The 13468-nt window shown below is 38.8% G+C and overlaps 1 protein-coding gene across 1 annotated transcript in view; it reads right to left on the bottom strand.

Moving 5' to 3' along the window:
* The window catches only part of cpne5b (copine Vb), a 108149-nt gene that overhangs the window by 32497 nt on the left and 62184 nt on the right, over positions 1-13468 (bottom strand). The window contains 1 exon segment of the mRNA XM_051074670.1: positions 9504-9567. Coding sequence (XP_050930627.1) covers positions 9504-9567 — 64 coding nt within the window.

The raw sequence follows: 13468 nt of genomic DNA, 5'->3' as shown, positions 1-13468 counted from the left end.
CAAGACCTAATGCATGTATTCAGTTGGGTTCAGTGCTGGGAGATTATTTTAATCTATTTTGTGTCAACATGTCACATCAAAGCCACCATGAGTCACTGCCTAACTGTTGGAGATGACCACTATTAGTCTCAGCAGGAGTGTAAGAATAGTAGGACTCAATGTTCTGTCCAGTACATCCTCACATACAAGTACAGATAGTGTAGACGCACACACTCTTCACAAGTGTACACAAACCCAATAAAAAGTGCTGTTGGAAAAAGGAACAGAAGGAAAATGCACTTTAATAATCTGTATGAAGACATGGCTGTCTGTCGTTGTGTTGTGTGAATGTTACCTGCTCATGAACTACTGGCAGCCTACAATACACTCTTGCTTTATCTATAAACATAGCCTAATGGGCCACCACTCTGTGTGTGCGTGTGTGTGTGTGTGTGTGTGTGTGTGTGTTCAAGTATGCAAGCATTGTAATCCCAAACCATAGTGCTGTATCCACCCACCAGCAGTTCCACTAACATTAGTGCCAGCTGCTTACCAAGTCTAATTCTAGCATGAGTAATGGTCATCAAACTAACTTCTTCTGATATCTGTCACAACATCTGTGTAGCATCAGATGCTTCAAGTGCATTTCAGCCTCAGAGAAACATCAGACACAAAGCACAGTTTCTGCTTTGGGCTTTGTGTTTTTCTAATATGTTTTGAGGGCTGCTTTGCCTCTTGATTTCGCCCAATAACATGATGATAAACTTCATGTTGTTCTCAATTTAGCACCATATCTAGATCTTTCAGGCACTATTCAGGTTGCATTAGTTTTTGCCTCAGGAGATATTAAGCAAAGAATTGGAAGCTCAAGCCATCATATTATGAAAAATATTTAAGTTAAGGCTGTCAGATGATTAATTTGATCAGAGAATTTCTGCTGTATATTGATTGTTGCCAATGATATTATATCTAGATAAGTTATAGTGACATGTTTTCTCAGTGTATGGTTTAGCCTTGCAAGATTCTTTATTTAACATCCCAATGTAGTACATGTTGAATGGTAAAACACTTTAATTTCACAACTTTAATTAAAATGTAAACACAGACAAAGTTATTAGTTGGGCAATAAACCTTAACCCAGTTCAGCAACCCCTGGACATAGTTCAGGTAACCTAAACCAAATATGGTGCAAATGAGAGAACCTAAAGGTTCAGGTCAGGCTCATGATAGACAGTTTTAAACAAGATCAATTAAAGTCTCAGTGGAACCAGAGATATTCTTTCTCCTTTTGGCCACCACTTTACCCACATTGCAACTCAACAACTGCTTGTTTCAACAAAGATTTGGATGTGCTATACTGGTAGTGGCAAATTGTTGCTTTGACAACCACATAATCACTTTTTTCACATCAGCAGGCCAGTAAAACATAACAATCGTCTCTACAGTCCATTCAGCGTGTTTCCCTTTAAGACCTGCTTGCTTTTTGTCTTCTCTGGAATTGCCCATGACTTAACCACATTAAATCAGATTTATAAAATTTGTCATTTAATATCACATGGTTTAGTACAATATAAAAGTGACCACAGGCATTAACAGCAGCTTCAATCTTCATTTTTAATGAATAGAATTGCATTGTTCTATTATCATTAGCATGGCAACAATTAATTAACTAACACAATCCTTTATTTCATCATTTTATCACATTATATTCTCTCATAAAGTGGTCTATCTTCATGATGAATTTACTATGTGTGTGAAGGTGACCTAAGGCTATTGTGGATATAAAAGATAAATAACAAACGCCATGAAAAACATAATGTATACCTCAAATAAATCAAGGACCAGCCGCAGATGCTGGGAGATTAATTTTCACAGCAAACCAACTCTTCCTCTGTGGTACACTCTCTCGCTCTAACAAATAAGCCTGATTGTGCATTTTCTCCACCAGTTGTTTATCATGAAACGTAGCGCTTTTACCAAACTCCAAATATAAATCACTTGTGTGCTGTTGAGGCTTGTACTTCTTGGTTACTATCACCCCTCCCTGCTCTTGGCTCTCCCTGTGTGGTGGAAAGGACCTGACTTATCTCTGGCATATGGGCTGCAGCTAATCTCTGAAACACAGTGGGTTCATTACAGTACATTCAGATGCTATAACAGTAGTTTGCTGTTGTTGTCAGACCCCGAGGCCGTACACTGGGCAGCCACGGCGCCACTAATGATAGCTTAATAGCTTTTTAATGTTGCAGCTTCCACCATGTGTCTGGCTGCTTGCCGAGTGGGAAATAAGCAAAAGAATGTGTGCGAGGTTGCAAGTGTGAAACACTGCGCGTAAGAGTGAGAGCAGGAGTGTTTCTGTACACATATGCCGATTCTCATTTTAATTCCTGTATGCATCTTGCCATAGTGTCCTCTCTGTGTCTTTATCACACACAGACAGGCAGTGTGCAGCACACACTACCCCCCCGACACACTTATGATGAACACATCCCCACTCCACTCTAGCGATGAGAGGAACTTTATCTATATTCCTGCTATCACCCTGAGGACACATACTGCCATTTCACACAGCTCTCTCCCCACCCCCCAAACAAAAGGGGAAAAAAAAGATCAGCCCTCACTTTCCTACTCTGTTTCATTCCCTTAAAAACACTCCTTCCTTCCCCTGGGGGAGTGTTTGCTCCTGTGCTGCGCACTGATTGACACAAGCAACTAAATGCTTGAATCATCTGAACTATAAAACTTGAAATATTTTCTGTAGCAACAGATTTCATTTTAATCCCTGTCGCTTTCTGTCTGTTTTCTGTTTCAACAAGTGCCCAACTTTCAACAAGTGCTGACTGTGACAGTGTACTCTCTCTGCTCATGAAAAAAGTATTCAATCTTCCAGTTTAGACTGCACCGGACTGCAGTGCTTATACATTTTTAAAGCTCTGAAGACATATTGTGATAAATGTTTGTCCCTGCGTCTAATAAAAGTGATTAAAGAAATAGCCATGGGGTCCAGTTTTTCACTCCCAAGCCTGAAGTGCAGCAGTGCTATAAAAACAAAACACCTTCAATCTGTCAAATTCTAGAGACAGTCGGTTTTCCTGTCTGAAAACATCTAATCTCCCTGCCTACACCTGCATGCACACTAGGGATGTGTGTCCCTGTATGTGCATACTACATGTGCAAGCTCATTAGGCACAAACATACAGACATGAATAATACAGTATAACCAATGCTTTTCTGTGATATTTCTGATGCGTCCTCTCAGCAAAATGAAATATACAGGAAAAAGAAGACAGACTAGTTGAGATTATCAAATATTAACCCATCAACAGACTGTGAATCCAGTTCAGTAGTTACCGTATGCAAGTTTGTCAGTGATGTCATAACAATGACAATAAATGGAGCTGACACCTACTACAGCAGATAAAAGGAAAGCTCACTTGCAACATTTACAGTTTATCTCTGAGGGAGTGCTGTGTGTTCATCTGCTGCTGCCTGGCAGCTTCTGTTTTTAAAGTATTCATTGAGAAAAATGCCACAGATGGAGATTAACTCATCAGGTTGCCCTATTACCCACACTGACCGTGCCATATTAACCCCACCACAGTCACTCTTATTGGAAAAAGGTTTGTGGTAGATCAGTTAAGCTATCAAGAGGAGAACAACATAAGATACTGTTCAGTTTTATGTCAAGATAAATTAAACTGTAATATTATGGACAAAACTGGCAAAAATGGCATATTTCCATTTTTGTTTAAACAATAAACTTAATAGTGAATGGACGTTATACATTTAAAACAATATATGAGTAAAGTGATGTCTAAAGGCTCCATTAGTTATGCCTCTTACACCCAGCAGGAACAAACTGGATTAAAGCAATCGATCCACTAATCAGTTTAACATAGAGCTTATGAGCTGTCCACACAACATTTCATTAGTTTGACTTGGCTCAATAGAAAATAAACTGACTTCGGTAACATGCTGATCAAGTTGTTTGTAGTATCGAACAGGCAAAATCTGGCGACGTTGCTGCTCTGCATCAGGAGGTGGACGGACACACCAGAAAATCTCAGTGGAGCCGAGAGGCACATAAAAGTGTTTATGGTGATGGAATGTGTTGGGGGTATTAAATATGCATCTGCTCCTGCCTCATTAGGGCTCTGTGGCACGAACACACAGTCTTGCAAAGGTCTGTGATCAACAGCCATTTGCTAATATGGAGAGAATCAGAGTATCAATATTTAAAGAGGGGGGCGAGGCTGGGTAGAGACACATTCACACCCTAGGGGGAGTAATAAAGGAGTGTTTGTGACAGGAGAGATGAGCAGTGTGTGTGTGTGTGTGTGTGTGTGTGTGTGTGTGTATGTTACTGCAGCAGAGTTGCAGTTGCACTAATTGAGACAGAGAGGGTTGGGAAAAGGTGGTAGGAGAGGTGGTAAAGGTATAATAGAAAGTCCAGACCAGTGCATTTACATTAGAGTCACATAGGCACAAATTAGTCTGAGTCAGTGTGTTTGCATCTCTGGGGGTTAAAAAAGATCAATGGCGATGAAGAAAAGGAGAGGGTAAAATGGAAAAAAGGTATAGTGGCTCAATTAAAGGTGATAAGCTTAGGCAGAGAAAAAGGGGATGAAAGGAGATAGGAAAGGAGATAGGAAAGGAGATAGGAAAGGAGAAGTTACATGATACACAATGATAAATGAGTCCTTGCTGTTTGTATTGTAGGTCTATGTGTGTTCAGTGCACACCCACGAGTGCACAGTCAGATTAATGACAGCTAACATACATGATCCTCTATTATTGTGCATTCCTTTTATATGTGGGATGCTGCAAATAGGTAATTCCTTGTCTGGATTCCTTCCTGCTTCTCCTGCCTGATTTAAAGCCACTGAACTGAAATCTATGATTTATGTTGTCTTGTTTGTTTGTAGCATTTAATAAGGATTGCCAAACGGCATACGTGAGTGGAATGGAGTGGCAGCAGTTTCTGCTCCACACTGAAAGCATCCTCTAATTGCTCCACTCCCAGCCACTCCAGGGTTTTTTATTTTCTTCATTTGATATTTTCTGTTTCCTGCTTGTTCTCTGTTCAGAAAACCTGCTCTGGTTTGCTCCACAGTGAATGTGGTGAATGTCTCTCTTGAATTCCCTTATTTCTCAGATGCTTTGGAGTAGTGATTACTCCATTAGCATGGCTCTATTTTTATGTATTAGATTAGTTTACTGAAGGGTTAGTAGGGAAGAAATATGTCAAGCTGGTAGTGAATTTTAAGAATGCCCTCTGCCGGTCCAAAAGGTGAGTTATTTCAAACAGACTGATGTGCTTATAGACTGTAAATTGTGAATTCAAACAGGTCATTACAGATGTGGTCTTGTTGTCTGAGGTGAGGCAACGATTCTACACAAAATGTTTCATCTAGAGTGAACATTTGTGCAATCAAAAGAGAAAAAAGAGGAAGAAAAGGAGAAGGCCTGGAGGAGAGAGGGCAAAAAGCTGGACTCTCTCTTGCTCACACACACATACACACAGTCACAACAAACATATATATTGTCACTCAGGGAACATCTCCATTGGCTGTTTGTGACCAAACATGTGGGCTGCAAAACAGTCCAGTGATGAAATTTGAGCAAACAAAGCAAAATGAAAATCCTCTTGGGGTTGTATCGGCTTGTTCGTGTGGTGGAGCTTTATCTTGAAGTGAGAGGGAACACAGACACGCTTTGGGCAAAATCACGCTGCTCTACTCCCACTCTGCACTGCTCACATATCCTGTTGTAAATATATTTGGGGGAAAAAATATGTTTTTATACATGGATCAGCCTTAGATTGCTTTGGTGCAACTGGACTGGGATCCTGGTTGTGTCAGATTCAGTGATACAGTATGTGGGCAGGAGTAGCGGTCAATGTTGTCTTGAAATTTCATACATGAAATTATGAGAGGCTGTTATAATTACGCATCCTAATAATCCAGCATGTGTTTTGTAACTTGGAGTATGAAAAACAGCTATTGACTATGAGAGGAAATTTAAGTTCCCGCTGTGAAATTTGAAGCCTTTTAAAAATATTATATTACTACTATTAAAGGTCTTTTATAAGGTTTACTTTAGTTCACATCTTTTAAAAGTGGCTTAATAATATTTGAGCAATCAAAAAATCCATAGAGAGCATGTTAGTCTTATTTTCCCTGTGGATAGGCCAAACTGATTTTTCCTGTTGTGATACTGGGGGGGAGTGGGCTGTATTTGTCAGAAATCTGCAGGATCAGGATTTAAAACAGTATGCACAGAACTTGTTTGAAGGCTGCTTAACAGTGAAGCCCCCTTCAAAAATGTTGCATTAGTATGGAGCCATAGCCACCCGCGCAAATTGGTTACTTTGGGTGTGTTGATAGTGTTTGCAAGTGGGAGTTAATCAAATTTATGCAACCCAATATTTTGATAGCCATCGTGTTTAGATAGCTGCAGAAACTTTTAATAACCAGCACATGGAGTTGGGAAAATATTTCAATACACTTAAATTGATTACTTTACTGCATGCCTCATAAACTTGATCAGATGGAGAGAACAATCTTTTCCTAATTGCCAGTTTTGTTCCTCAAGCTCTCATGGTATTTTTGTCCATATGGTTTAGATTTATCAAAGTCAATCTGCTCTGGAAATCTGCAACCTCAGAATGATCAGATATGTTGCTCTACATTTGGCTCTGTGCCCATGGAGATAATAAAAACCAAAATCAAGCAAGATTACAGGGGTCAGTTATGTCCTGCTTTTGCAAAGCTAATTATTTCATGGTATCGGCTGACAAACATTTTGCAATAACCTCAGTGTATTACCTTTAGCTGCTCCTCCTTTGATTACCATTCTAATGATGCTGAACTGTTGAACTTTGACCAATTAAAGAAGGTATCTAAGCAATAAAAGTTGTTTTAAAATAATAATAATAAAAAACTCAGGTCAATAAAATCTACAGACCCAAATGTAGATATTAATTAAAAGATAGCTGTTGACTGTTATATCTCTGTTATATCTCTGAGTTCCCAAGTTTGTTCCCATGAGACTTTGAGAAGTAGGAGTATTTATTTTTTTGTCATCTCATGTTCATCGATTTACAGAAGCTTAGAATACCTCCCCAGAGAATTTAAAAAGCACTAACCAGAGTTGCTTCATTCAGTCCTCTTTCAAACTGGTAGAGCACTGCAGTACTCACAAAAACAGAGAAACACAAACTGCACACCACACACTTTATGCCTTGCATCTTAAAGAAGGTTTAAATTAGGCAAAGTTTCTACAAAAAGCAAAACACCAGAGTTGGCCAGTACTGCAGCGTACTGACAAACACACACACACACACACACACACACACACACACGCACGCACAAAAACACTCGCATACTCAGTTTTCTTGAGACTACATCATGAATGGAAACTGATGAATAATGTCAGCTCATGAAAGCTAAATGTGTGTTAACCTCCTCAACCCAGCCAGCAGGTCCATCATTACAAACTTGTGTTGTGCAGACAAGCATTTTGTAAAACCCAGAGAACTTTATTTAAGATTTCCTTTCTAAAGATATGATATGAGATGTGTCAGGCTGAATTACAGGGAAATGTGTAAAATTATGCACAAGAAATCTTGGATTTGAATGTTTTAGCCAACATGAGGATCACATAGTGCAACTTCAGCAAAGTCTTGGAACAAAAGAAAACACAGAATATGTTCTAGTCATTAAGTCTGGATATAAATGCTTAGTCTCACTTTAAAGCCACTAAAGTTGAGTTTAGAGAGCTTCTGAATTACATATTTATGAAGTCTTTTGATTGTGCAATAGACTTTCACTAAAAACATTTGCAGAGCCCCAAATGAACCCATCTCTGTAATGGTCTTAGAAAAAAATTAAATTTTAAAGAACGGCCACCACTCAGACATGGTGAAGAAGATAAGTGAGTGTGGTTGGGTCTACTTTAGAGGTCATATGGTATGGACTAAGATGCTCTCATTCAGCCAAAGCTTAAATCTGCAGTAACTGATATTTTTGGCCTCATATTATCACCTTATAAAGTTGATATAACAAACTTGTTCACTAGCATTCAGCAGATACAAAGCAATATTAGTATTCATATAGATGTGTGTTTCTGGCTGCTGGGTGAATGCATGTCCACTATTCACTAACTTTTACCTCTGTTTTTGGTCCCCACCAACTCTCAAGAGAAATATCTGGCTCTTTAATGCTGGTTGCAAACTTTTTCAGTCTATTGTTTGGTGTTGGGCAGGTGGTGTGCAGTGAGTTTTAGAATGATATCGCAGAGGCCCATTGCAGCCAAAAACAATACATGAGAGTGTCAAAGAGAGTGAACCAAAACAGTAAAATGTTACAGACCGGAAAACCAAAACACTGAGGTGAAAGACATGTGGGGAGCTGCAGGGTTCGTCACTACAAGCAAACCCCTTTATCCAACATAGAGTCATGCAATCCATAGTTACTATGAAAATATTGGTTACTTTAGCTAATAACAGAAACAATTTGTGTCTCCATTACTACTGTGCCATCCACCATATCTCAAATTCCAGTCTGTGCTGATGACATCAACTGCAACAAAGCATTCAAAGCATTTTGGAGCTCAAACCAGGCTCTCTAGGTTAATGTGGATGTGTCTGTATGTAAATGAGTATAAAGACAGGTTGTGAGCAATTGTGTGAAAGAGTAAGTGAATGTGCATGTTTGTGTGTGTGATTATGTGTGAATGTGTTTGCTTATTTGTGTGTGTGTGTGTGTGTGTTCCACAGGCTACAGGGGACAAGGTCAGGCAGGGCTGTGTTTTAATTAACCAACGCTTGGTCTCACACTATCATCATCCACGCTGTTTTTATAGTTGAGAGCTGGTACATGCTGGGCATGAAATAATCCTCTATTGATTCACTTCACTGTCATTGTATCTGCTTCTATCTGTCTGTCTCGTTCTATCTCTCTATCTTATCACTGTTCATTTGCTCTTTCATTTTCATTGTGCCATTTTTTTTCTTTCTCTTTTACTCCTTCTCTCTCTCTCTCTCTCTGTCATTTGCTCTGCCACACTCTCTTGCTTTTCAATATCCTGTTCTAATCTGTGTGCTGGGAGTTCAGTGAAGCATCCAAAGCTTTACACCACAGTGCTGGTTGAGGGGACTGTCAGCACTCACCCCATCATGTTCCTGGGCCATTTCATTAGATTGTAGGCTACTCTGCACAGTGAGAGCAGCTGCCCTGTCTGTTATATTTTGAGAGCAGTGTGTGTGTCTAGTTGTGCAAGTGAGATAGATAGATAGATAGATAGATAGATAGATAGATATCTCTGGATTCTCAAAGAGGGCTAAATGAAGTAAACAGGAAATTTCCTTTTTCTTTGGCCGCTTGCCTACTCCTCATTTGCTCCTTAAAGCTTCCATCCTGCTCAATCCACTTTATGTGCGAATTCTGTTTAACCAGGCTTTGCTGACAGATGTTGGCCTGCTAATGTGTGTTTGGCAGGGGAGATTATTATGGCTTACTCACTCGACAATTGCTCAGCTCCTCTGCAGACAGGATGATAGTACCACATTTCTTCCCTGGGATCCCCCTGTGAAGACAAGAGAGAAAACAACAACAAGCTTAACAGAATGGAAAAGAAAATATCTCGTCTATTTGTCCACTCTTGGTTCTACACTGATCAATCAGTGAGAATTAAGACATGTTCATTAATATGTTAGAATCTTGTCACTGTCTGCCTTGCAGTGTCTAGCGCAGATTGATGTTATTTGCTTATCCACATCTTCTGCTGTGGATGAAGTTTAGCGTTGGTTATAGTACAGTTAAAGAGACTTGAAGGTTGGTGAAATTGTGCCAAACACAGCTGCCATACAGCCATGTTAAAATGTATTACTTCGCTGGTGGGTTTACATGTTGGAATGGTTGGTTGGAATGGTTAATTAATGCGTCCATGAGGGATGAGTCATGTAAATGGCCAGACATGAAAATAAAATGACTAATTAATTCAGTGTTTGATCCATTTTGATCAAATCTCACTTTTAAAAGAGAAAAAGAGATGGCAAGAAAAGGCCCACAAAAGCTCAACTCCGTTGTCTTGCACTCAAACAGAAGAGCAATAGCCCATGGCTAAGTTTGTGTTTTTCCCTTCATTTCTCACTTATTTGAACACTGTCCTATTTGGACTACAGTAGAAAACATATCTAAGTCTTGGTAATGTATCTGAATACAGTGTGAATGTGTCTGTGTTTAGATATTTGAAGTGCTGGCAGCCTGTCAAATAAGACTAAATCTCTTCAGTCCTTAAGTCTTCTCAAGGTGACAGGTAGAATTGAATTGTAATGCCCAGGAAATTGAATTCATGTATGAGGACATGAGGAGTTGTAAGTGGAAAATATAAAGGCTAAGGAAAGGCTATTTAAAAATGATGCACATGATGATGATGGGTAAACTGTCTGCAAACCGTGGCTCTTTTCTGGAACAGTTTTTATTTGGACAGAGAGCGGGTTTAATTGAAGTGGATAGTACAACACAGCTAATAAAGTAAACTACAATGCCTTTCCCTGTTTTGGATTCCATTTTCATACACTTAACCGCATTTTTTGTGGATTTACTTCATCCCCTACAGGCTGATTGTGACAGTTTTATTGAATTGATTTTGCCACATGATTTCATTGAAGTCATAAGCAAAAATCTGGTATCAGATTTGGAGGTGAAGTTGGATAGTCAAAAATAGACCAGGTAGTTAAAGTTAGCTTTAATCAACAGTGTATCTCACTTGGGTAATCAAGTCATCACCACCTTTGTATCTACATTCATTAGTACAATTCTATATTTTGTTATCATTCAGACCTAGTCATTCTGTCTCCAGCTTGTTCAGAAAGGCACACCAAAGCTTTTAACATTATCAAGAAAAAGAGATGGTATTATTCCAACTCTCCCCCCTTCACTGGTTCCCTCTTAGTTTAGAATTAGGTTGAAAAGGTTCTTTCTTTTGTCTACAAATCACTAAATAGCTTGCCTATATATGTGAACTACTGTCCTCATACCACTCTGTCAAATACCTGATATCAGGCACCTCTGACCAAAGACCTCTCTGTTCTTAACACTTTCATGCATGGTGGTCACTACAGTGGACAACTATTAGAAAGCTGCTTTCTTGTATATGCCAGTCAACTAACACAAATTTCTCATAACCAAGATGACTGACAGATGGCCAGAAATGCTGAGCAGCTTGAGAATATGTTGCCAATCCTTCTGTAAAAGGAGAACCCCGCAAGTAAAAAAAAAAAAAAAAAAAAAAAAAAAACTAATTTAATTGGTATTAATTTTATATTAGGAGGAAATTACGATTAATCATCTGTCCACTAGATTGGACATCATGCATACAATAGATATGCAGAACATGCAGATAATCCTTTATTAGTCCAAGAGTGGGGAAATTTACATTGTGACAGAAGCAACAGGGATTGTGAAAAAATAGAAAATGGCATAAATATCAGTAAAATAGCAAACAAGATATAAACAAGACAATATTATAAAAATATAAACAAAAAAACAATATACACGGGACAATGTTATACGAATATAAACAAAACAGAAATATACACAGGACTATATACATAGAAACAGATTGAGGTGTGTATCGATATTACACAGTTTGAAATAATATTGCACAGAATGAGTGACTGATAATCACAAAAGACTTGGTTGTTCTTGAAAATACTTCATCTGCAGTATCCGCTTTTGCTGTGAATCAACTGCTTCATATTATTAGAATGTAACTGGCAGTTTTTGTAACAAAAACAAAATTATATGCAGTTAGCAACAGTTAGTGTCTTTTATATTTTGTAGAGCTCCAGTACAGCGCATGATAGAAAGGCCTACAGCAAATGCCACCTGAGTCAAATGAGGATGATGCTAATGGCAGTGATGATGAATGGCTGCCAGAACAAGAAGTAGTGACAAATGCTAGCAGTAGTGACAGTGGAGCTGAGGATGCTGAGGGAACTGAAGATGCTAATGCTAGATGCTAGAATCTGAGGTGTCAGGAACACATTAGTTTGACATTATTAGAAATTCATAATATGTAAAAACATAACATAATATGTAATTATATTGATTGGTTTGTTAAATGCATAGCTCTTCAATTGAAAACTCAAACACATGCTGTCCACCTGAGTGGACATGTGAGAAAGAAGTACGTGCTGTGTCCAAGAGTTAGATGCCTATCACAGTTCAGTGACAAAGTTGCATGTTACTAACTTCTGTTTAAATTTATGTTATATTTATACTAAAGGAGGCAATTTTCCACCAATTTCCACCAAAGATTGATGGACTCGACTTGATGGACGCAGGTTTTGCACACAACATGCTAAGGTCAAAAGACTGGATAAAGTGCTCTCCAGCTGTGTGTGTAAGTGCTTTCTGCTCTTTGTGCAGAGGGTGTGTATGTTTTAAGAAGTAGATGGAGACCTTTGGTCCACCTAGTAAAAGACTCCCATCGATCTTCAGGTGGGGAAACCATCCTGGTCGCATTGCGGAGTGATGCAGGAGACTATGAGAGGATTTTTTTTATCACTCTGAATCTTATGCACTCTCACACACACATACTCAAAGACACTTGGCACCCTATCAGCCACTGGCTCAAAAATACAGCTTTCAAAAGACAAACGACCCCATATCTACATTCCTCTTTGCTCATTCCTTCCTTTACCTCCAGCAACCAAATCAATTCCCTTTCATATCTTCCCATAAATAGCCTGTTATCTTAAGGCTACTGAAAAGTGAAAATCAACGCACAAGAGTTTGGGTTACACAAGTGAATCAGTACTGCAGAACAAAGAAGCTATAGCCACAATAAACAGCACAGTGCACAGCCAGGAACAGGCTTTCATCAATTAACCAGTTTTGCTCATTAGTTTTATGTCTATTGAATAATCATTTAAAATTTTCTTTATACAGTAAGTATTGTGGGTATATATATTGCGTCTGTGTATAACCACAAGTCCTCCACACGACTATATAAGACATTAGTCCCCAACCTGGTATATGGGTCGTAATAAGTTACTTGCTCAAACACCTTATGGGGACGTTTTTTACAGGAGTACAGCCATGTGTAAGCAGCAGTCCTCAAGATCTTTTACCTTCGGTATCCAAGGTTGTAAACAACCATATTTTGTAAATATAATATTCACAATTCTCCTCCTAGATAACCCAGAGAAGTGAAAATAAATCAGTTGGTGTTAAACTGCAGTCTGTCTCCTGCTGGATTTGATCCCTCTCATATGCCTGTGCATGCCAAAAAGCCCACCCATCTCTTGCTTTAGAAAATACTGGAGGAAGGAGATGAAAGTTATCAAGTAAGATCTCATTTGCACCTTGCTATTGATTTGCAACAGTGTAATAAAAGAAAGACAAAGAAAAGAAGGAAAGACTGATACTCGATTTATAATTTGTCTCAGTTACAGAGGAGAGATCTCCTGTGGTCGCTA

The sequence above is a fragment of the Lates calcarifer genome, linkage group LG12 (assembly GCF_001640805.2).
Source record: "Lates calcarifer isolate ASB-BC8 linkage group LG12, TLL_Latcal_v3, whole genome shotgun sequence".
Lineage (NCBI taxonomy): Eukaryota > Metazoa > Chordata > Actinopteri > Centropomidae > Lates > Lates calcarifer.
The sequence above is the reverse complement of the archived record's forward strand: the minus strand, read 5'-3'. Positions and strand labels throughout refer to the sequence as shown.